General features: G+C 53.5%; 1 protein-coding gene across 2 annotated transcripts in view; it reads right to left on the bottom strand.

Moving 5' to 3' along the window:
- Positions 1-885: 885 nt before the first annotated feature.
- Positions 886-24317, bottom strand: part of MYOF (myoferlin) — a 156189-nt gene continuing 132757 nt past the window's right edge. For both annotated transcript variants that reach the window (XM_038764076.1, XM_038764077.1), the window contains 15 exons: positions 23986-24084; positions 22719-22844; positions 21103-21258; positions 20063-20154; positions 16642-16812; positions 11506-11654; positions 11102-11241; positions 8610-8698; positions 8415-8510; positions 7069-7210; positions 6645-6744; positions 5738-5928; positions 3309-3418; positions 2813-2960; positions 886-1334 (listed from right to left, as the gene is read on the bottom strand). In XM_038764076.1, coding sequence (XP_038620004.1) covers positions 1293-1334; positions 2813-2960; positions 3309-3418; positions 5738-5928; positions 6645-6744; positions 7069-7210; positions 8415-8510; positions 8610-8698; positions 11102-11241; positions 11506-11654; positions 16642-16812; positions 20063-20154; positions 21103-21258; positions 22719-22844; positions 23986-24084 — 1851 coding nt within the window. In that variant the 3' untranslated portion in view covers positions 886-1292. The remainder of the gene's footprint in view (positions 1335-2812; positions 2961-3308; positions 3419-5737; positions 5929-6644; positions 6745-7068; positions 7211-8414; positions 8511-8609; positions 8699-11101; positions 11242-11505; positions 11655-16641; positions 16813-20062; positions 20155-21102; positions 21259-22718; positions 22845-23985; positions 24085-24317) is intronic.

The following is a 24317-nucleotide window of genomic DNA, read 5'->3' as shown; positions in this document are numbered from 1 at the left end:
GAGCACTGTACTAAGTGCTGGGAGAAAATACGCAGTGGGGAAGTTGACACAGTCCCTGTCCTTGCCGCCGTTTGGACCAATCAGGGTTGGTTGGGTCGTGGGTGGACAGAGAGGGTCTGGTATTCATTCAGTCATATTTATTGAGCGCTTACTGTGTGCAGAACACTGTACTAAGCGCTTGGGTATGTGAACCAAGTTGGGCTGGGGGGAACAATTCTGCAACCATTACAGAAGCAGCGTGGCTCAGTGGAAAGAGCCCGGGCTTTGGAGCCAGAGGCCATGGGTTCAAATCCCGGCTCCGCCACTTGTCAGCTGTGTGACTTTGGGCAAGTCACTTCACTTCTCTGGGCCTCAGTGACCTCATCTGTAAAATGGGGATTAAGACTGTGAGCCCCATGTGGGACAACCTGATCACCTTGTGAATGCCCCAGCGCTTAGAACAGTGCTTTGCACATAGTAAGTGCTTAATAAATGCCATTATTATTATTATTATATATATAATAATATATAATATAATAATATATAATATATAATATAATATTATATATTTTTATATTTTAGACTGTGAGCCCACTGTTGGGTAGGGACTGTCTCTATATGTTGCCAATTTGTACTTCCCAAGCGCTTAGTACAGTGCTCTGCACATAGTAAGCACTCAATAAATGCGATTGATGATGATTATTACAGTTTGAGTACGTTCCACAGGCCGAAAACAGGACCAGACTTCCCCTTCCACGGGGGAAGAATTTTACCGTCAACAACGTATTCATTTATTCACCCACCTCTCCAAAAGGAATGTTTTCTGACTCTGATCTTTATCGGGAATTTCTCGGCTAAGCCCTTCGAGTTGACTTCTCTCACTAGAAGTTAAGTAAAGCATTTCAATTTAAAGACAGATAGTTGAAAAGTTTTTATTTCGTTCCATTATACGGTTTGAGCAGTGCCATAAAGTTGCTCCCTAAAGTGGCCCGGCAGTGGTGCGAAGGCTAGACGGCAAACGAGTGTTGATTTTCAACCGATATCACACTCTGTCCAGCTGGTGTTGGAAGAAGGGTTTCAGAGCTAAAGGGGATTTTTGGTTCATCTTGGGGGTAGACGGGCCTCGGCAGCGCCGTTCCCGAAATCCTTGGACAAGTAACTCCGCGATCCTGGTCCTTGGCGGGAGGCCGCAAGTCACGTCCCCCTCCTCCGGGAAGCCCAGCGTGGAGGGCAGCGGGGTCTGTGGCCCCAGGAAACTCTGTGGGATTGGGGGGGGGCTCCCCGAGGCTGCCGGGACGGATTGGCGGTCTCCCTTATTTTGCGTTCGGCCTCACGATCTTCATGGACAAATAGTTCTAAACCGGAAAACGGAAAGAGCAGAAATGAAAACCGAGACCGGCTGACTCCGGTCGACCGGAGTGTTGAGTCCGTCCCTCGGCTAAATTCCTGTGAGCTACCGGCTCTGGGCCGAGGACGGTCTGCCCGTGGCCCCCGAGCCCACGGCTGGTGGCCGGGCAGCTGCAGGACACTGGGGAAGCAGCGTGGCTCGGTGGAAAGAGCCCGGGCTTGGGAGTCAGAGGTCATGGGTTCCAATCCCGGCCCTGCCACTTGTCAGCTGTGTGACCTTGGGCAAGTCACCTAACTTCTCTGAACCTCAGTCACCTCATCTGTAAAATGGGGATTAAGACTGTGAGCCCCACGTGGGACAACCTGATCACCTTGTAACCTTCCCAGTGCTTAGAACAGCGCTTTGCACATAGTAAGCGCCTAATAAATGCCATTATTATTATTATTATTATTATTATTATTAATCCCGGCTCCGCCACCTGTCTGCTGTGTGACTTTGGGCAAGTCACCTAACTTCTCTGAGCCTCAGTCACCTCATCTGTAAAATGGGGATAAAGACTGTGAGCCCCACGTGGGACAACCTGATCACCTTGTAACCTTCCCAGCACTTAGAACAGCACTTTGCACATAGTAAGCAGTTAATAAATGCCATTATTATTATTATTATTATTATTATTATTATTATTAATCCCGGCTCCACCACCTGTCTGCTGTGTGACCTTGGGCAAGTCACCTAACTTCTCTGAGCCTCAGTCACCTCATCTGTAAAATGGGGATGAAGACTGGGAGCCCCACGTGGAGCAACCTGATCACCTTGTATCCCCACTCAGCGCTTAGAACAGTGCTGTGCACATAGTAAGCACTTAACAAATGCTATCATTATTATTATTATTATTATTACCACATCAGGAGCAGGGTAGGGAGGAGTCGGGGGGCTGAGGGAGTCAGGGAAGGCGACGGGGCTGGGGGTGAGGGAGGAGGGAAATTCAGGAGTCCGGGTGGGGTGGCGCGGGTACTTCTCAAGGGCCTGGGGAAGCACAGTGAAGGGAAACATGACACCGAGGAAGCCAATAAGAGACGGGGCGCCCGGCCCGGCAAAGAGGAGGAAAGAAGTCCGAGGATGGAGACGCGCCAGGTTAGCTCTGCGGGAAAAATGCGTCTCCGAACCTGGAGAAATGACCAAATGTCCAAACCTGGACTGACGTGGGCCGAGCAGACGCTCGGACCGTGGGCAGAGCCAGGACGGAGCCATAGCCCTCAACGCCCTGGGCACTTCTAGATGCCAAGGCCCAGCAGTTGTCTAGTTAACTGAGAGCCGGGCTGAGCTGGACGGGGATGGGCAGGGCTGAGCGGGGCTAAAGACGGATGGGGAGGAGCAGGGAAAGATTGGGCCAGGCAGGGTAGGGATGGGTAGGACTTGCAGGGTTTGGGCAGGGCTACAAGGGGATGGACGGGGTGGGAGGGGAGGAGCGGCTGGTCTTCTTACCGGCAAGGAGTAGAGGAGCACGGCTACAAACAGGAGCAGAATCAGCAGGATGATCAGGCCGATGATGACCCATTTAAATCGACGCCACAGAATAAATCTCATGGTCTTGCAGGGGTTGGTGAACCAAAGGAAAGAGGTCTCCGGGCGGCTGCATTAGGAAAGGAAGAGTAATCATCCCCGAGGAAGCTGAAGTTGCTAAGTAACACTGATCATCATTTATACCCACTGTGGCATTCGTCAAGCTCTTACCATGTGCCAAGCACTGGACTAAGGTTATCAGAGCGAACACGGCCTCTGCCCCAAAAGGGACTCACAGTCTAAGGAGGAGGGAGAACAGATATTGAATCCCCATTTTCCTTAGGCCTCCCTCCCAGCCCCGCCAAAACCGTGCCCCGTGCTCTGCCCCTCCTCTCTGTCCAGGCGGAGGTAGCGGGGTTGTCGAGGGCCCGGAGACCCTGGCCCTCAGGTAGCCCACCTCCCGAAGGCGACGACTCACTTGGGGGTCTCTAGCTTGGGGTTCATGTTGGGTTCGTCCCGGCCTTTCCCCGCCGGCCTCTCGTCCACCTCCTTCTCGTTCAGCACTTCCAGCGTCATCTCCACTTTCCCCTTCGGTAAAGCAAGCAGGTCAATCAATCAATCAATCAATCATATTTATTGAGCACTTACTGTGTGCAGAGCACTGTACTAAGCGCTTGGGAAGTACAAGTCGGCAACACATAGAGACAGTCCCTACCCAACAGCGGGCTCACAGTCTAGAAGAGCGGGCTCACAGTCTAGAAGTTCAGCCCGGGGGCTCAGCAGCCTCACCCAGAGGGCTCCCATCCCCTCCCGCCTGGCTTCTTCCTCGGTGCCTTCCGAGCCGGAGCCGAGAGCCCCCGCTCTCAGGCCTCTGAAAGGATGGGGGCCCGGTCCAGCGGCGGGAGGCTTGAGGCCTCGGGGGTGGACGGGGAGAGCAACAGATGGGCTCTGAGGGTCGCCCACCCACGTCAGACTGCCACGGTGGCTGGAGGCCCGCCCGGGGCCCGGCGTGGACAGCTGGGCCTCCGATCCGTTCGCCACTGAGGCCTCCGGGCCCGCACCTGCTCCGGGACCCCATTCCGGAGCTTAGAGTTGAGCCCTTGACCGGTTAAACGAGGGTTGGCCTGGGGGACCTGAAATCCCTTCCCACTCCCCACCCAGTCCTCTACTCGGCCCGTCTAAGCCCTGCCTTTCCTGCTCTCTTTCCTCACCATTCCCCTTTTAGACTGTGAGCCCACTCTTTTAGACTGTGAGCCCACTGTTGGGTAGGGACTGTCTCTATATGTTGCCAATTTGTACTTCCCAAGCACATAGTACAGTGTTCTGCACATAGTAAGCGCTCAATAAATACGATTGATGATGATGATTCCCCACCTCCCCTATTCATCGTTTCCCTTTCCCCCTTCCTCCCTTCCCCTCTCCCTTTCACCACCACCGATCTCCTTTCCCTCCCCATGGTGGCCCGCTTCCCTTTCCCCTCCCGCCATGCTCATCCAGGCTAGGCGGCTGCCGTGGGCGCAGCCTGAAAGGAGTCATGATAATAATATTAAAAATGACTGTGGTATTCGATAGGCGTCTAACTTGTACTTCCCAAGAGCTTGGTCCGGTACTCTGCACACGGTAAGCGCTCAATAAATACGATTGAATGAATGAATGAGATGAGAAGCAGCGTGGCTCAGTGGAAAGGAGCCCGGGCTTTGGAGTCAGAGGTCATGGGTTCAAATCTCAGCTCTGCCAGTTGGCAGCTGTGTGACTTTGGGCCAGTCACTTCACTCCTTCTAGACCGTGAGCCCACTGTTGGGTAGGGACCGTCTCTCTATGTTGCCAACTTGGACTTCCCAAGCGCTTAGTACAGCGCTCTGCACACAGTAAGCGCTCAATAAATACGATTGATTGATTGATTCTCTGGGCCTCAGTTCCCTCATCTGTCAAATGGGGACGAAGACCGTGAGCCCCCCGTGGGACCACCTGATCACCTTGGCACCTCCCCGGAGCTTAGAACAGTGCATTGCACGTAGTAAGCGCTTAATAAAAATGCCATTATTAGTGTTATTATGTGCCAAGTACCGTACTACACACTGGAGTAGATATAAGGTAATCAGGTCGGACACAGTCCCCGCTCCGGTACCTAAAAGGAAGGGAGAAGAGGTATCCTCTCTCGATTTTATAGTCGAGGGAACTGAGGCACAGAGAAGGGAAGCGACTCACCCGAGGTCACACGGCGGGTAAGTCGCAGAGCTGGGATTCAAACCCAGGTCCTCCGACTCCCAGATTGGGGCTCTCTCTAGTAGTCCATGCTGCTTCTCAGATCCACAGGCAACTGTCCCCGACAGCCAAACATTTCAGTTTGGTGCCCAGACCCCAGGCTTCTGTCTCCGGGGTCCTTTCTCAAATTATCAATCGTATTTATTGAGTGCTTACTGTGTGCAGAGCACTGTACTAAGCGCTCCCCAAATGCCGGGGGAGGACAAGGAGGTTGCCCGAACGCCATGCCCGGATGCCGCGGGGATGCGGGTGATGGATGAATGCATCTGGCCTAGAGGCTGAGCCCCGTGAGGCGCTGCCAGGGCTTTGGGAAGCGGCAGAAACGTGGCTGGGCAGGGAAGATGGCGTGGCCTAATGGAAAGAGCACGGGCCTGGGAGTTGGAGGACCCAGGTTCTAATCCCGGCTCTGCCTGCTGTTTGACCTGGGGAAAATCACTTAACTTCTCTGTTCCTCCTCTGTAAAATGGGGATTAAATCCTACTCCCTCCCGCTTAGAGGACAAGCCCCGTTTGGGGCAGGGACTGTGTCCCACCTGATTAACTTGCATCCGTCCCAGCGCTTGGAGCAGTGCGTAGCACGTAGTAAGCGCTTAACCAATACCGTAATAATAATAATTATAACAAGGGGGAGAAACCCGCATACGTTCAGCACACGGACGCCATCCTTCTCCGCGTAGCACGGCCACCAGCCCTTCATCGACTTCTGCTCGAAGAGGGACGCCGTCTTGATTTTCAGAGGGTTGGTCGTCCCGGGATCGGGGATCATGCCCAGGTGGCACTTTTCGGGCGACTTGGCTGGGATCACCACGCGGTGCAGATCGAGCTCCACAAAGCCTGGCCGAGAAAACGGACCCGACACCCTGCAGAGGAACTCAGGCCGAGGGCCGGAGCGGGCCAGGGTCCCCCACTGCCAGTCCCTTTCCTGAGCTGCCCGAAACTCCGAGGTCGTTTGTCTCTTTTTAAAGGCCCTGACGTCTGACCCAACATCCTCCTGTCCATTGTCCCCAGGCCAGGCCTCGCCTCATCACTCCCACTGATCCTGCTCTTCTCCTCCCACCCTTCCCCTTCCTCCAACTCTTAGCCCAGTCCAAGTTCCCCCAATCCGTTTCTTCCTGGCCAGTGCTCCCCACTCCCCTCCCATCCCTTTCTTCCTGTCCAGTGCTCCCCACCCCGCTCCCCTCTGACCGGTACCCAAGTGGACCGGCTGCCGGCTCCCCTCAAACTCCACCTCCAATCCAGGGCTTTCTGGACCAGTCTCTCATCCAGTGCCCGCCGCCTTCTGCCCCCCACCTAATATCCCTGGTTCCTGTTCTGGGGCCTCAAGGAGAAGCCCAGTCGAGACCTAGGGCGGTGCCACCCTGCCAGCCAGAAATATGCCCATCGAGCAACAGGGATTCCCAGAATTTCTTCCGTGTTCCCAGCAGGATGCCTGGTTCCGTTTTCCCCGCCCGATGCGTCTCGTGGTGGGACACTGAACAGAGCCCAGGGAAGAGGCATTCCTGCTGCCTGCCTCTGCGGCCGTCCCGGGCCAGCCGGCTCGGCAGGCTTACCCAGGAAGTCATCCAAGGAAAACTTGTCATTGTCCCAGATCTGCACGATCAGCCTCGGAGGGACGCGGAACTCGGTCTGGTCGAGGCTCCAGAAATGCTCCTGAAACGGAAGCCCGTCTCTGAGGAACCACACTTCCCTCACCCTATCAAGAGTACATATCGAGCACCGACTGCATGAAGTGACAGGGAGAGCGCTGTAGAGGAAAACGGCCCGATCCCTGCCCACGGAGAGCTCTCGTGACCAAATTTACGGAAAGGAGGACGACGGGCGTAAATAGTAGTCTCCTTGTTCTCCCAGGCTGCCAGAGGCTCACCCTACTACGCTTTCCAGCCCAGCTGCCCAGCCGGGCAGGATCTCAAAGACGGGATTGGGCGGTCCCACACCACTGGCCCCGCCTGAGGCCCAATTCCCCCTGCAACCCACCTTTTTGGAAACGATGCAGAGCTCCTCAGCTGGGAGATACTCAAAGGGGAAGACAAATCTCCAGTTAAAATTCCCTTCCCCATCCAGCGACCTGTAGTGCACATCCGTCTTTTGCTTATTTTCTTCATTTCCTGGGATCCAGCTGAAAGAAAGGTGGAGACAAGGCTTGGCTTCAGGGCGCGGACTGAGTTGGCTCGTGGGCCCCGAAAGGAGGCTTGGAGGTGATTCTAGTGGGGCTGCGGTTGAGGAACCCCGAAGGGACGGGTGATTCTCACCCGGCCTCGTCCGGTAACCACACCAGGGCCCCGTCTCCATCCCAGGGAGCGCGGCCGGATCCGGTGACCTGCATTTCTTCCCAGTGGGCCACATTCTGCACTTTCAGGATTTATAGGGGGAGACCCCCGAAATCCTTGGGAAACATGAGGTAAAGAGCTTTCCTTGTCTGGTGTGTGTTCGTGTCTGTCTGTGTGTTCCCTGTGTGTTTATGTGTGTCCGTGGGTCTCTGCGCCTGGGTGCCCGTGTCTCATGTGTATCTGTGTGTGTCTATACTTCCCATATATGCCCGTGTTTGTGTCCGTGTGGGTGTCCGTATTGGGGGCTGGCCAGAGAACCTTTGCCCTTCTTCAGCCCTGGGGCAGTTCTCCAATGAGGGCCGGCAGCTGCGGTTCCTGGCCCCTTGTCCCTCTAGACTGGAAGCTCGTTGTGGGCAGGGAATGCGTCTATTGTTATATTGTACTCTCCCGTGTGTTTAGTGCAGCGCTCTGCGCACAATAGGCGCTCAATAAATATGATTCAATAGATAGACGAATGGCCCGTCTATTGCTCACCTGGCTTTCCTTGTGCTCACTGTATCAGAGTCATAGGGTCCAGCTGAGGGAGCCCCCTTCTCTCTCTCTTCCTCCTCCTCCTTCTCCTCCCCCAAAGCCCCTGGATTAGAAGTCCTCCACCCTCCTGCAGTGCCTGGCCGGCCTGGGCAATCGGATGGCAAGGATCTGCTGTCGATCAACAGAGGGCTGTAGCCTTCCCTGATCCCAGATCCCAGGCCTCAGGTCTCAGGCTGGGAGCTTCTGCATAGAAGCCAGGGATTCTCAGGCTCAGTTCGGGGCTGAGATCGGCAACAGTTCCCTCCGGCCTGCTTCTAAAGGTCCCCAGAAACATCCACAACTTGGTGCTCAGATAGTTGGAGGCCACGATAACGGTTACGATATGCTCCATCCAAAGTTATCAGCCCGAAATAGCATTTGGTTCTCCCATCTCCCAACTGCTGTTTCTGAGCGGGTCCCCGGGGTGGGACGGGGAAGAGGCCTGGGTCTCGGCGTATCCTTTCACCCTGATAGCATCCGTACCCTTTCACATAGATATCACTCATCTCTTCTCCCGTGACGCTCTTCTCGTCCAGGATGACATCCTTTGTGTTCCAGATAATCACCCGCAGGACGTACCTGCCAGGGAAAGAGCACGGAGGGAGGTTGCCGGCTCAGGGCTGGGGCGCGGAGCCACGGGGGCGCGGGGTGGGGGGGACCGTCCCGTCCGCTACTCACTTCTTGGCCTTGCGGGGGTTGATGTTGAAAGGGGGGCCGGGAGGACCCAAGCTTTTGGGGAAAACATCCACCCACATCTGGAGCTTTCCCTGTGTCATTTGGAGGGAAAAGAGGAGCAGGGAATTATTGAGTGTCCTGTCGGAGAAGCGTGGTTAATCTAGGGCATCGGCCAGACAGGTAGACACACGGCTCGGCAGGCAGACTGACACAGACTGACAGATAGGCAGACATATGAGAAACAGCATGGCTATGAGAAGCAGCGTGGCTCAGTGGAAAGAGCCCGGGCTTTGGAGTCGGGGTTCATGGGTTCAAATCCCGGCTCCGCTAATTGTCAGCTGTGTGACTTTGGGCAACTCACTTCGCTTCTCTGGGCCCCAGTGACCTCATCTGGAAAATGGGGATGAAGACTGGGAGCCCCCCGTGGGACCACCTGATCACCTTGTACCCTCCCCAGCGCTTAGAACGGCGCTTTGCACATAGTAAGCACTTAATAAAATGCCATTATTATTATTATTGTTAGATAGACAGACAGACAGGCAGACAGACAGAAAGGCCAGCAGGTAAAGAAGTAGACAGGCAGACAGACAGTCAGACAGTCAGACAGGCAGTCGGACAGAAAGGCCGGGAGGCAGACGGGAAGATGGACAGTCAGACAGGCAGACACACAGACAGTCAGTCAGTATGGCTTAGTGGAAAGAGCCCGGGCTTGAGAGTCAGAGGTCGTGGGTTCTAATCCAGGTTCCGCCACTTATCACTCGTTCATTCATTTCATTCAATCGTATTTATTGTGCGCTTACCGTGTGCGGAGCACTGGACTAAGCGCTTGGGAAGTACAAGTACACGTACATATAGAGATGGTCCCTACCCGACAGCGGGCTCACAGTCTAGAAGGGGGAGACAGATGACAAAACATATTAACAAAATAAAGTGAATAGAATAAATATGTACAAATAAAATAGAGTAATAAATACGTACAAACATATATACGGGTGCTGTGGGGAGGGGAAGGAGGTAAGGATGAGGAGAGGAAGGAGGCGGTTCAGTCTGGGAAGGCCTCCTGGAGGAGGTGAGCTCTCAGTAGGGTGACTTTGGGCAAGTCACCTCATTTCTCTGGGCCTCGGTTCCCTCATCCGGAAAATGGGGATAGAATCTGTAAGCCGCACGTGGGACAACCTGAATACCTTGTATCTACCCCAGTGCTTAGAACAGCGCTTGGCACATAGTAAGCGCTTAACAAATACCATTATTATTATTATTAATAATATAATAAATAATATCAATACAGTAAAATAATATAAATATAATAAAATATAAATATAATATAAATTTATTTTAATATAAAATAATAATAATAATAATTATTGTTATTTATTATTAATAATAAAAACAGGCAGGCAGGCAGGGAGCAGACAAGCAAACAGACAGACAAACAGGCAGGCAGGAAGATAGATAGACAGACCAATGGGCAGAGCAGTGGGTAATCGCTGTCACCAGGCAGACGGAACCGTCTGCGGGCAGACTATGCCCTCCTTTCCTCTTCTCCCACTCCTTTCTGTGTCACCCTGATTTGCTCCCTTTATTCATCCCCGCCCATCCCAGCCCCATGACACTTATGTCCACCTAATAATAATAATGATGGCCTTTATGAAGCGCTTACTAGGTGCAAAGCACTGTTCTAAGCTCTGGGGAGGTTACAAGGTGATCGGGTTGGCCCAAGGGGAGCTCACAGTCTTCATCCCCCTTTTACAGATGAGGGAACTGAGGCCCAGAGAAGTTAAGTGACTTGCCCCAGGTCACACAGCGGACATGTGGAGGAGCCGTAATGTATTTATTTATATTAACGTCTGTCTCCCCATCTAGACTAGAAGCTCTCTGTGGGCAGGAAATGGGTCTGCTTATTGCTTTGGACACAGCAAGCTCTCAATAAATACGATCGCGTTGAAAGAGTGAGCGAGAGAGTCGGAGCCGTGTGGCTGGCAGAGAGGGTCATCGTCATCAATCGTATTTATTGAGCGCTTCCTGTGTGCAGAGCACTGTACTAAGCGCTTGGGAAGTACAAATTGGCAACATATAGAGACAGTCCCTACCCAACAGTGGGCTCACAGTCTAAAAGGGGGAGACAAAACCAAACATAGTAACAAAATAAAATAGAATAGATATGTACAAGTAAAATAAATAAATAGTAATAGGGTCGTCCCATAACTGCAGCCAGAGGTAAACTGAGCCCCCCCAGGCTCTCCCTCTACGCTTGGAGATCCTCTCCGACAGGGGAGGTGCAGAGGGGCAAATTCCTGGTGTGGCAGGGCCCAGGGACTGGGAAGTGGAGATCGGAGGAGCGTAATCTACTGGATTTGGGTGCTCCCTGAGGCTGGGCTCCCGGAGATCCTCTCCCCTTGACGCAGCGGGTTCCCCAGGTGGATCCGCCAGTGCTCTGCACACAGTAAGCGCTCAATAAATACGATTGATTGACTGAGGGAATGGGGGAGCTCCACCTGGGAGATGTTGGGCTGAAAGGTGCTGAACAGAGTGCGCGTCTCGACGTGCTCGGGAACCAGCCCTTGAGTCCGGAGGACGTGCAGGGCCAGGCGCTGCTCAGCCGACCCGAGGTGGGGGTGCAGGACTTTGTTGGCTTCTGCAATGGAGGCAAAATTGGCAGCGCCCGGCGGGCCCGGGCGCCTTGCCCGACAGACGGCCCGTCCGCGGCAGGGTGGGCGCGGAGGGGCTCCGTCGGAGGGGCCGGAGTCAGATGTGAGGTGTCTGCACGTTCCCCCCGAGGCTCGGGGGGTAGGAGCAGCGGGAGGACTAGGATCAGGAGCGGGTCGATAGGATGGGGCGCGTGGTCCCGCGGAAGGGAGGCCTGGAATTCCGCTCCACCCAAGCAGGGGCCTGGGCTCACCGAATTCATCCAGGCTGTAGTCTCGCCCTCCGAACTCCAGTCTGTTCCCACTTTCCAAGAGGATGGGGGGCGGGAACCCCTTGAACCGGGCCACGTTCTGCAGCAACTGGGTGGGCTGCAGCTGGTCTCGCCAGGTGTTGATTCCGGAGCTGCAGACGAAACGGGAGGCCGAACTGAGCCCGGCGAAGAGAAGCAGCGCGGCTCAACGGAAAGAGCCCGGGCTTTGGAGTCGGAGGTCACGGGTTCAAATCCCGGCTCGGCCGCTTGTCAGCTGGGTGACTTTGGGCAAGTCACTTCGCTTCCAGCGCTTAGAACAGTGCTTTGCACATAGTAAGCACTTAATAAATGCCATCATCATTATTATTATTATTCTCTGGGCCTCAGTTATCTCATCTGGAAAATGGGGAGGAAGGCTGTGAGCCTCCCGTGGGACAACCTGATCACTTTGTAACCTCCCCAGTGCTTAGAATAGTGCTTTGTACATAGTAAGCACTTAATAAATGCCACTATTATTATTATTATTATTATTCTCTGGGCCTCAGTTACCTCATCTGGAAAATGGGGAGGAAGACTGTGAGCCTCCCGTGGGACAACCTGATCACCTTGTAACCTTCCCAGTGCTTAGATCAGTGCTTTGCACATAGTAAGCACTTTTAATAAATGCCATTATTATTATTATTAAGCCATGCCCCTGTGTGGATAGAGGGTGTTGGGGGGCACCAGGCTGCCTGGCCGCCGGAAATCGCACCATGAGTGGGGAATTCATTCATTCAATCGTATTTATTGAGCGCTTACTGTGTGCAGAGCACCGTACTAAGCGCTTGGGAAGTACAAGTTGGCAACTTATAGAGGCGGTCCCTACCCAACAGTGGGCTCACAGTCTAGAAATGCCTCCCTGCCAGGCTTGGAGGGCCCCTGTCTGCCCCGTGCCTTCCGAAGGACTGGGAGGAAACTGAGATTGCGCTTTCCCGCTGGAAAGGTGGCAGGGGAGTCGGAGCCAGCACTGCCCAGCAACTCATTCATTCATTCCTTCAATCGTATTTATTGAGCGCTTACTGGGTGCAGAGCACTGTACTGAGCGCTTGGGAAGTACAAGTCTGACCCCTGGCAGGGCACGAGGGAGAGCAACAGAGGTCATACGACCAGGCTGGCCATCCCGGAGGTCACGAGTTTTGCCCCTGGGCCTGCTTCCTGACCGGAGGCCCGATGTGCGTTTCCCTCTTGGCGGAGGTAAGTGGGACGGCGGAGGGTGGCGGTGAGGGGGTGGCCATCACAGAGCCAGGCAGTGGCGGGGGAAACAGGTGAGAGGAAAGGGACTCCTGGGTTCCTGCCATCATCATCAATCGTATTTATTGAGCGCTTACTATGTGCAGAGCACTGTACTAAGCACTTGGGAAGTACAAATTGGCAACAAATTGCCACCCCTGGCCCTGGGGGCAGCCAGCCTAGGGGCATAGTGGGAACTCTGGGCAACCAGCAGAGGTGGCAACGCTGTAATGATAATCATAATGCTGGCATTTGTTAAGCGCTTACTCTGTGCCAAGCATTGTTCTAAGCGCTGGGGAGGATACACGGTGATCAGATTATCCCACGGGGGGCTCACAGTCTTCATCCCCATTTTCCAGATGAGGGAACTGAGGCCCAGAGAAGTGAAGTGACTTGCCCAAAGTCACCCAGCTGGCAATGGGCGGAGCCAGGATTTAATAATAATAGTAATGATGGCATTTATTAAGCGCTTACTATGTGCCCAGCACTGTTCTAAGCACTGGGGAGGATACAAGGTGATCAGATTGTCCCACGGGGGGCTCACAGTCTTCATCCCCATTTTCCAGATGAGGGAACTGAGGCCCAGAGAAGTGAAGTGACTTGCCCAAAGTCACACAGCTGGCAATGGGCGGAGCCTGGATTTAATAATAATAACGATGGCATTTATTAAGCGCTTACTATGTGCAAAGCACTGTTCTAAGGGCTGGGGAGGATACAAGGTGTTCAGATTGTCCCACGGGGGGCTCACAGTCTTCATCCTCATTTTCCATATGAGGTCATTGAGGTCCAGAGAAGTGAAGGGACTGGCCCAAAGTCACACAGCTGGCAATGGGTGGAGCCGGGATTTACTAGTAATAATAATAATGATGGCATTTATTAAGCGCTTACTATGTGCAAAGCACTGTTCTAATCGCTGGGGAGGCTACAAGGTGATGAGGTTGTCCCACGGGGGGCTCACAGTCTTCATCCCCATTTTGAGGTCACTGAAGTCCAGAGAAGTGAAGTGACTGGCCCAAAGTCACACAGCTGGCAATGGGCGGAGCCGGGATTTGAACCCTTGACCACTGACTCCCAAGCCCAGGCTCTTTCCGCTGAGCCACGCTGCTCCTGCTAGTGAGTTTGGTTGGGTCCGGGGGGGGGTCAGTGCCTGTTGTGTCAGGGGGATTTAAACAGTAGCATCACCCAGCTTCTGCACATTTTAGTATTTTGGGAAGCTCTGGCTGTGCCGGGGTTCTGGCCGAATCAATCAATCAATCAATCAATCAATCAATCGTATTTATTGAGCGCTTACTGTGTGCAGAGCACTGGACTAAGCGCTTGGGAAGTACAAGAATGACTTGGGGGTTGCCACTTTGAGGCCCCTGAAGGTCCCTGTTTTTCCTGGACTCATCGGACTCGGCACTTTCATTGTTGTTTTAAAAATAAAACCTAGGCGCTTAATTCATTCAATCATATTTATTGAGCGCTTACTGTGTGCAGAGCACTGGACTAAGTAGAGAAGCAGCGTGGAGAGAAGCACTGGAGAGAAGCAGCATGGCTCAATGGAAAGAGCCCAGGCTTTGGAGTCAGAGGTCACGGGTTCAAATCCCGGCTCTGCCCATTGTCAGCTGGGTGACTTTGGGTAAGTCACTTGGCTTCTCTGGGCCTCAGTGACCTCTTCTATGAAATGGGGACGAAGACTGAGAGCCCCCCGTGGGACAACCTGATCACCTTGTAACCTCCCCGGCGCTTAGAACAGTGCTTTGCACATAGCAAGCGCTTAACAAATGCCATCATTATTATTAGTAAAGCTTAATAATATTATTATTACTACTACTACTGATGCTTCTATTGCTACTTCTATTACTACCCTGAAAATATTACTACGACTAGTAGTAGCAATATCTCTAGTAGCAGCAAAAACTGTATTTCAAAATTCTGTTTGATGTAGAAAAGCAGCGTGGCTCAGTGGAAGAGAGCCCGGGCTTTGGAGTCAGAGGTCATGGGTTCAAATCCCGGCTCTGCCAATTGTCAGCTGGGTGACTTTGGGGAAGTCACTTCACTTCTCTGGGCCTCAGTGACCTCATCTGTTAAATGGGGATTAAGACTGTGAGCCTCCCATGGGACAACCTGATCACCTTGTAACCTCTCCGGCGCTTAGAACAGTGCTTTGCACATAGTAAGCGCTTAATAAATGCCATCATTATTATTATTATTATTACTACTACATCTACTATTTCTACTTCTGTTTACTGCTGCTACAACTAATGACACTACTACTACTAATAATGATGGTATTTGTTAAGCGCTTATTCTGTGCCAAGCACCGTTCTAAGCACTGGGGTAGATACAGGTAATCAGGTTGTCCCACAGGGGGCTCACAGCTTTAATCCCCATTTTACAGATGAGGGGACTGAGGCCCAGAGAAGTTAAGTAGGGACCGTCTCTCTATGTTGCTGACTTGTACTTCCCAAGCGCTCAGTACAGTGCTCTGCACACAGTAAGCGCTCAATAAATACGATTGAATGAATGAATGCCCACAAGGAGCTTGCAGTCAAGCGCTGAGTACAGTGCTCTGCACACAGTAAGCGCTCAATAAATGCGATCGAATGAATGTTTGAAGTGACTTGCCCAAGGTCCCACTGCGGATAAGTGGTGAAGCCGGGATTAGAACCCATGACCTCTGACTCCCAAGCCTGTGCTCTTTCCATTAAGCCACATTGCTTCTCTAGTCCACTCTACTCTACTGTATTCTACTTCTTCCTCTACTACTATTACTATGGTTACTGGTATTATTACTAGCTGCTACTACTCCATGTGTGAGTGTGCGTATTTGTGTGTGTGTGTGTATGTTCAGGAGCTCTGGGGCTCCTAATAATAATAATGATGGCATTTATTAAAGCGCTTACTATGTTCCAAGCACTGTTCTAAGTGCTGGGGAGGTTACAGGGTGATCAGGTTGTCCCACTGAAAATATTACTACTACTAGTAGTAGCAATACCCCCCTTTTAGACTGTGAGCCCACTGTTGGGTAGGGACTGTCTCTATATGTTGCCAACTTGTACTTCCCAAGCGCTTAGTACAGTGCTCTGCACACAGTAAGCGCTCAATAAATACGATTGATTGATAGTAGCAGCAAAAACTGCTGCTACTGCTACATCTACTATTATTACTTCTGTTAACTGCCGCTACAACTAATGATACTACTGCTACTACTAATAATAATACTACTAGTACTACTACTAATAATAATGATGGTATTTGTTAAGCACTTATTCTGTGCCAAGCATCGTTGTAAGCACTGGGGTAGATACCGGTAATCAGGTTGTCCCACGCGGGGCTCACAGCTTTAATCCCCATTTTCCAGATGAGAGAACTGAGGCCCAGAGAAGTGAAGTGACTCGCCCCAAGTCACACAGCTGACGAGTGGCCGAGCCGGGATTTGAACCCGTGACCTCTGACTCCAAAGCCCGGGCTCTTTTCCACTGAGCCACGCTGCTTCTCTAAGGGGATGGAGACCACGCTGGGAGACCCCCGGGACTTTGTGGGGGTAAGAGTGTCCTTTGGGTGGGACGACAGTTCTGCGGCCCGGGGCGCTGAGCTTTCCCAGAGTGAATTTGGTCCGGTGCTCGGCACGCAGTAAGCGCTCAATAAATATGATTGAGTGAATGAATGAACAAAGCAAACGGTTCCCTACCACTCCCGAGTGGATCCGTCTGCCCATCAACCACCGGTCCGGCTGCCCACCCACCCACCTGCCCCTCGGCCCGGGGGCAACGGTCATGCCAGGCCGGACGCCCACGTGGCCGACCGCTCGGGGGGCCCACACCGTGACCGCACGGTGCCCAGCTCCCGGGGGGCACGGACCGCAGCTGGCATCCCGGGACTCACGTGCAGTACTGTTGGGGGATGCCGCAGTGGGACCCAAAGCGAGACAGGAACCGGTTCTCCAGGTCTACGACGGTTTCTCCCACCTTCTCGTCCCGAGTTAGCGCGTCGTAGTCGTAGACGGAAATCTTCAGGTCTTTCTCTTGCGGTAAGAAGCAGCTCAACTCGTACATTCTGGGGGAAGGCACTGAGGTTACGGCCCCGGCCGGGAGGAGCCGCGACGGGCCTGCCCGTAGGGTGGTGGCGGGAGGGATGGGGGGCACCTCGGACCCCCGCGCTTCCTTCAACAGGACCAAAAAACTTCAAAAAACAAGTCCACACTGTGGACACTCTGCTGAAGAGCCAGCCCCCCAAGGGGGAGGCTGGAGGGAGGGAGCACAGCTTTAAAGACGGAATTACGGGGTGGGAATCGGGGGAGCCGTGCCCGCTTGGCCACTCTGGACTGGTCTTGGAACCCGTCTGAGCCTCAGTCTCCCCGTCTGTATAAGTGTTGCCTAGGACTGGACTCTGGAGTCTAAGGCCACGAGGGAGAGGAAGTGTTCTTCCCATTGCGGATGTGGATATTCTCCTCAAAGAAGCAGCGTGGCTCAGTGGAAAGAGCCCGGGCTTTGGAGTCGGAGGTCATGGGTTCAAATCCCAGCTCGGCCAGTTGTCAGCTGGGTGACTTTGGGCAAGTCCCTTCACTTCTCTGGGCCTCCGTTCCCTCGTCTGGAAAATGGGGATGAAGACTGGGAGCCCCCCGTGGGACAACCTGATTACCTGGTAACCTCCCCAGCGCTTAGAACGGTGCTTTGCACATTGGAAGCGCTTAATAAATGCCATCATTATTATTATTATCAAAGATCCCGAGTCCTTAACAGGCCAGGCCAGCTGAGCTCACAGTCCCAAGGAACCCAGGTGGAGGCGAGGCCCGGGGGGTCAAGAGCGAGACTGAGGTCGGCAGGAGTGACCAAGTCCCTCTCGGTGTTGCCGGGCTCGGCTGCCCTGTCGGAGTCTCCTATTCCTAGTTTCCTGGGAGGTTCAGGACTCAGATCAGAGTGGGGAGTCTGGTCCCGTGCAGCAGGGACCCCATTAGACTGTGAGCCCACTGTTGGGTAGGGACTGTCTCTATATGTTGCCAACTTGTACTTCCCAAGCGCTTAGTACAGTGCTCTGCACACAGTAAGTGCTCAATGAATATGATTGATTGATTGATTAGACTGTAGGTTCCTCCAGGGTAAGGATCTTGTCATCTATTGCCGTATTTACGTGCACAATCGCCCCGCTTTTTGCTGCTGTAGTGGGCCCGCCCTTCTATGTAATAATAATAATAATAATGGCATTTGTTAAGTGCTTACTATGTGCAAAGCACTGTTCTAAGTGCTGGGGGGGGATACAAGGCGACCAGATTGTCCTGCATGGGGCTCCCGGTTATCACCCCCATTTTCCAGATGAGGTAACTGGGGCTCCGAGAAGTTAAGTGACTTGCCCAAGGTCACACAGCAGACACGTGGTGGAGCCGGAATTCAAACCCATGACCTCTGACTCTCTTTCCACTGAGCCACGCTGCTTCTAGACTGTAATCCCATTGTTGGGCAGGGACCGTCTCTATATGTGGCCAACCTGTACTTCCCAAGCGCTTAATTCAGCGCTCTGCGCACAGTCAGCACTCAATAAATACGATTGAATGAAGGAATGAATCAGGAGAGGGGGAAAAAAGGAAGAAAAAGGAGAAGGAAAAGAGGATAAAGAGGAAGGTAAGAGGGCACTGGAGACTGCATCTCTTCCTTCGAGTACACGCTCCATGGGAGCGATGCATGCAATAGCCGTTCAGTGAATTACAGTAACCCTCCTCTTCCTACCCTTGGCATGCCCCAATTTCAGGGAATCCACCTTTCATTTCCACCTCCAAAATCAGGATAGGGAGAATTATGCATTGGGGGGAATGATGCGAGGGATTAAGACCCGAACACCTCAAAGGGAGAGTCACGGGGGTTGCACTTAGTACAGCGCTCTGCTCACAGTAGGGACTTGGGACCACCCTCTTGGGGCCCCCTATATAGTGCTCTGCCCCACTCACCCAGGGCAGGGGGGTCTTCTTGGATTGACCCCTCGCTCCAATCAATCAATCAATCAATTGTATTTATTGAGCGCTTACTGTATGCCGAGCACTGTACTAAGCGCTTGGGAAGTACAAGTTGGCAACATCTAGAGACAGTCCCTACCCAGCAGTGGGCTCACAGTCTAGAAGGGGGAGACAGAGAACAAAACCAAACATAATAACAAAATAAAATAAATAGAATAGATATGGCTCCTGCTGACAGAACAGCAGCCTCCTGTGCAGCCTTTGTGCAGATCCCAGCACTTAGAACAGTGCTTTGTGCATCGTAAGCACTAATAAATGCCATTATTATTATTATCCCCATGCAAACTCTCATTGCCCCCCCCACTGACACATGATTTGCAGTTTACCTTGCTTCCCAGAGCTCCTTTCCCTCTGGGGAGGGGGCCCGGCTCTCTTTTCAGAAATAAGAATGATGGTGTTTGTTAAGCGCTTGCTATGTGCCACGCACTCTTCTAAGCGCTGGGGAGAAACTGAGTCCCAGAGTCAGGGACTCATCCGGGAGAGTTCTCCTCACCGTTCCCCCGTTGCAGGTGCTTCTGGGAGAAACCAGACATCTCTAGGGTACCCACGCTCTGCCACCCACCTATGTCCAACGGGATGCCCGGGGCTTGACTGAGGGGTAGGGCCATGGAGAGAAAATGCCACGGTTCATCACAAGGAGATGGGCAACAACCAACGGCTAACCCTCACTGAGCGTCACAGCGAGCGTAAACGATAGGACCGGTCCAGCTGCAAAATTTACCGCCCGCCCGTCTAGCTGTAGTCTATTCCTGGTCCCAGCTTTGCCGGATCTGCTGGGCAAGGGATTTATCCTGCGCGATCCCCAGTTTCCCCAGCACTGGGCCGGGGGCAACCCTTTCCCATCCCTTTCCCGGCGGCTCAGAGGTGACGGGTAGAAAGAGTCACACGTGCAGCTGAGTCTGGGAAAAGGAGGATTGGGTGGGAGCCTGTGGTTGTGGTTTTCCTCCCTCGCTGCTGGGGAACTCCTGCTGCCCGCTGTTGGGGCCTGGTGAGGTGGGAGCTTGGGGGACAGAGGAGGGAAGGGGAAGGGGAGACTCCAGGCGGTGTGGAGAATGGGGGGTGTCGGGGCACCTCACCAGGGAAAGAGGGGAGATAGCAGCTGGGGCGACACTTTGGGGATGGGGATGGGGAGAAGGTGACCAACCTTAGTGGAGGGTCAGAGGGTTGGAAGAGGAGGAGGAGAAGGATGAAGAAAAGGAGGAGCGTGGCCCGAACCGAAAAAGAAGTGGGAATTTGGGGCGATAGACGGGCTGGGGTTGGATCTGGCCCGGGAGAAGCTGAGGGAACGGGAGGGCGTACCTGCCGAAAACTGGATTGAGTGTGTTGGGCACGTAGTGGTCTCTGTCCTCGATGACTTTTCTGCCCAGGGATATTTTGATGTAGGGGTCACACTGCGGGAGAGAGGTGGCGAGGGGCTCAGATGGCCAGGCCGGGATTCTGGGCTCCGGCCCCATTCAATCATCAATCAATCAATCAATCGTATTTATTGAGCACCTACTGTGTGCAGAGCACTGTACTAAGCGCTTGGGAAGTACAAGTTGGCTACATATAAAGATGGTCCCTACCCAGCAGTGGGAACCCGCATCCTTCTGAGCCGGCGGGGGTGAGGAGGGGGCTCTGTAGGTGGGGGTGGAGGGAAGTTGGGTGGTGGCAGGGGAGTGACTCTCTCAGTTGGGGTTGACTGGTGAGAGAGTCACGTGTGTAGTTGAGTTTGGGAGAAGTTTGGGAGAAGGAGTGAGGCGGAGGCATTGGGTGGGACCTGCCCATCCCATCCCCTTGTCGGGTAGGGACCGTCTCTATACGTCGCTGACTTGTACTTCCCAAGCGCTTAGTGCAGTGCTCTGCACACAGTAAGCGCTCAAGAAACACGATTGATGATGATGACAATGATGATGAGAAGGAGTGAGGCGGAGGCATTGGGTGGGACCTGCCCATCCCATCCCCTTGTCGGGTAGGGACCGTCTCTATACGTCGCCGACTTGTACTTCCCAAGCGCTTAGTACAGTGCTCTGCACACAGTAAGCACTCAAGATATACGACTGATGATGATGATGATGATGATGATGATGATGAGAAGGAGTGAGGCGGAGGCATTGGGTGGGACCTGCCCATCCCATCCCGTTGTCGGGTAGGGACCGTCTCTATACGTCGCCGACTTGTACTTCCCAAGCACTTAGTACAGTGCTCTGCACGCAGTAAGCGCTCAATAAATACGATTGAATGAATGTGGGACGACAGGGGGCCGGGACCGTGTGTGTGAGGGTTGAGGGGCGGAGGAGGGAAGTGGAAGGGGAGACCCCAGGCCCGTGTGGGGGACGGGGGACGAGGGGTCACCTCACCAGGCCGTTGCTGTCCTGCGGCTGCAGGTCCAGCCCTCTGACCACGTAGACCCTCACGATGCACTCCTGGGGGCCGCTGTCCGGGAGCTCTCGGAACTGGCGCGGGGGAACCGGAATCGAGGGGTCGTCTGGCAGAGGGTAGATCCGGAAGGCGCCCTGAGTGGGGACAGAGGTCGGGGGTCAGCCCGGGGGTCAAGCGTCGGGGTCAGGTCCCACCCAGAGGAGCAGCGTGGCTCAGTGGAAAGAGCCCGGGCTTTGGAGTCGGAGGTCACAGGTTCAAATCCCAGCTCCGCCACTTGTCAGCTGGGTGACTTTGGGCAAGTTGCTTCACTTCTCTGGGCCTCAGTTACCTCATCTGTCAAATGGGGATTAAGACTGCGAGCCCCCGTGGGACAACCTGATCGCCTTGTAACCTCCCCAGAGCTTAGAACGGTGCTTTGCACATGGTAAGCGCTTAATAAATGCCGACATTATTATTATAAGAAGCAGCTGAAGCAGCATGGCTCAGTGGAAAGAGCCCAGGCTTTGGAGTCGGAGGTCACGGGTTCAAATCCCGCTCCACCACTTGTCAGCTGTGTGACTTTGGGCAAGTCACTTCACTTCTCTGGGCCTCAGTTCCCTCACCTGGATAATGGGGATGAAGACTGTGAGCCCCCCGTGGGACAACCTGATCACCTTGCATCCCCCCAGCGCTTAGAACAGTGCTTTGCACATAGTAAGCACTTAATAAATGCCATTATTATTATTATTCTTAAGTGGGGGTGGGAAAGGGGCAGGCTGACCCTGTGGGCTCCAACTCTGAGGCTTGGCCCGTTCAGGACCTCGGTGGGGAACTGGATGAGACCCTTCTTTTGGTCGCTGCTTGGAGCTGGGAGGGGGTGCAGAAGGGGGGCTCTCAGGGGGCAGACATTCCTTTCATTCATTCATTCAATCGTATTTATTGAGCGCTTACTGTGTGCAGAGCACTGTACTAAGCGCTTGGGAAGTCCGAGTTGGCAACCTATAGAGACAGTCCCTACCCAACAGCGGGCTCACAGTCTAGAAGTGGGGAGACGGACAACAAAACAAAACAAGTAGACAGGCACCTCTGCGCACAGTAAGTGCTCAATAAATACGATTGAATGAATGAATCAATATAAATTCCAGGGGCTGGGGGAGCAGGAGCCGGGCTATGGATTGAGGAAGGGGGAGTCCGGGCTGCGGACAGTGCTAAGTACAGTGCTTAGTACAGTGCTCTGCACACAGTAAGCGCTCAACAAATATGATTGATTGATTGCGGGTGGGGTGGGGGCTCATCCTGGGAGCAGGTGGACGGAAAGGCATCTCCCATGTGAAGGGGGGTGGTTTCGTTCTCTGACCATTCCCGGGGTCAGGGGAGACCAAACGGGGGCTTCCGATTGCTGGTCAGGGGCCAGAGGCCGCGGACCTGGGGCCCCGGGGTCAGACACGAGGTAAGGGGAATAGGGGAAGCCCCCACTTCCTCCCCACCCCCGAGACCAATTCTCCCAGTGTCAGGGGCTCCTGGATACCCCTTGGTCACTAACTGAGCCTTGGGAAGGGGGTAAGTAGCCCAGGATCTGACCGGAGGGAGGCCAAGGGCCGGGGCTGAGTGTTACCTTAAACTCTCCAGCCAGCGATGGCTCATCATACTCTTCCGACTTGCCTCTGTACAGCTTGAAAGTGTCTGAGAAGTCTGTGAGGCCCTCAAACTCCGGCAACTGCTCTAATTCACAGTCGTACACCTGGACGCCAAAGAACCCCTGGCTTAGAGAGGTGGGGTCAACTCTTCCCCTGTCCCGCCCAGGGCTCTTGTTGGGATGTCCAAGGGCTTCAGGACCGTCCATCAGAGACCACCCCCATGGCCCACCGCCCCCGGGATAGGGCGGCGGGGAGGGATGGGCTAGACCGTGAGCCCGTTGTCGGGTAGGGACCGTCTCTACATGTTGCCGACTTGGACTTCCCAAGCACTTAGTCCAGTGCTCTGCACACTGTAAGCACTCAATAAATACGATCGAATGAATGAATGCTCCCAGCCATCCTCTAGCTAACGTGCCCGCTATGGATTCTGTACTCTAAAACCGTCTCCCCTGCACATTGATTCCTCGCTGCCCGAAAGTTTGCCGAAGTCTTCAAGTTGAAAACTGTTTCAGCTTCCAAACTCCCTGGCTCCTTCCAGGGAAGGACTCCCTAGACTGTTGGGAAATGATCCTGCCGCTTGTCAGCTGTGTGACTTCGTTTCTCTGTGCCTCAATCACCTCATCTGTAAAATGGGGATTAAGATTGGGAGCCCCACATGGGACAACCTGATCACCTTGTATCCTCTCCAGTGCTTAGAACAGTGCTTGGCACATAGTAAGTGCTTAACAAATACCAAAATTATTTTTATTATTATCCTGGAAATGGAACTATTATCCACACCACATTTCTAGCTTTGGGAAACTGCCGCTCTAGAGGAGACCTCTCAGCACGGCTGAGCTCTTAGAGTGGAACAGAAGACTGTGAGCCCGCTGTGGGACAACCTGATCATCTTGTATCCTCCCCAGCGCTTAGAACAGTGCTTGGCACATAGTAAGCGCTTAACAAATACCAAAATTATTATTATTATTATCCCAGAAATGGAACTATTATCCACACCACATTTCTGCCTCTGGGAAACTGCAGCTCTAGAGGAGACCTTCCAGCACAGCTGAGCTCTTAGAGCGGAACAGAAGACTGTAGGACAACCTGATCATCTTGTAACCTCCCCAGCGCTTAGAACAGTGCTTTGCACATAGTAAGTGCTTAATAAATGCCAGGGCTCCAGCCGGCCCTGGCCCGGAACTTACCTTCAGGGTGTCGTAGCCTTTCTGCGCGTACTGCCCACATTTTTGGCCCGGAACTTACCTTCAGGGTGTCGTAGCCTTTCTGTGCGTACTGCCCACATTTTTCCAGCTCCCCTGTGGAGGCGTAAAACTTACTCCACCAGTCAACGATCTCCTCCTCCTGAAACCAGAAACAGAAGACACCTCAGCATCCCCCCGTTCCCCCAAGGAGTGTCCCTCTGCACGCTTTCTACACCTGTCAGTGGCTAGTGGCTGGCTCTCCTCCTGGCTCAGCAGGGAACAGTGGTTGATGCCCGCTTCCCTTCTCCCCTTCTCCTCCTCCACGTAGGGACTAGGCCATGGGCTCCCCTTGCTCCCCTGCTAATTCCCACAGAGCAGGTGGGCATCCCCCCG

The sequence above is a fragment of the Tachyglossus aculeatus genome, chromosome 22 (genome assembly GCF_015852505.1).
Source record: "Tachyglossus aculeatus isolate mTacAcu1 chromosome 22, mTacAcu1.pri, whole genome shotgun sequence".
NCBI lineage: Eukaryota > Metazoa > Chordata > Mammalia > Monotremata > Tachyglossidae > Tachyglossus > Tachyglossus aculeatus.
The sequence above is the reverse complement of the archived record's forward strand: the minus strand, read 5'-3'. Positions and strand labels throughout refer to the sequence as shown.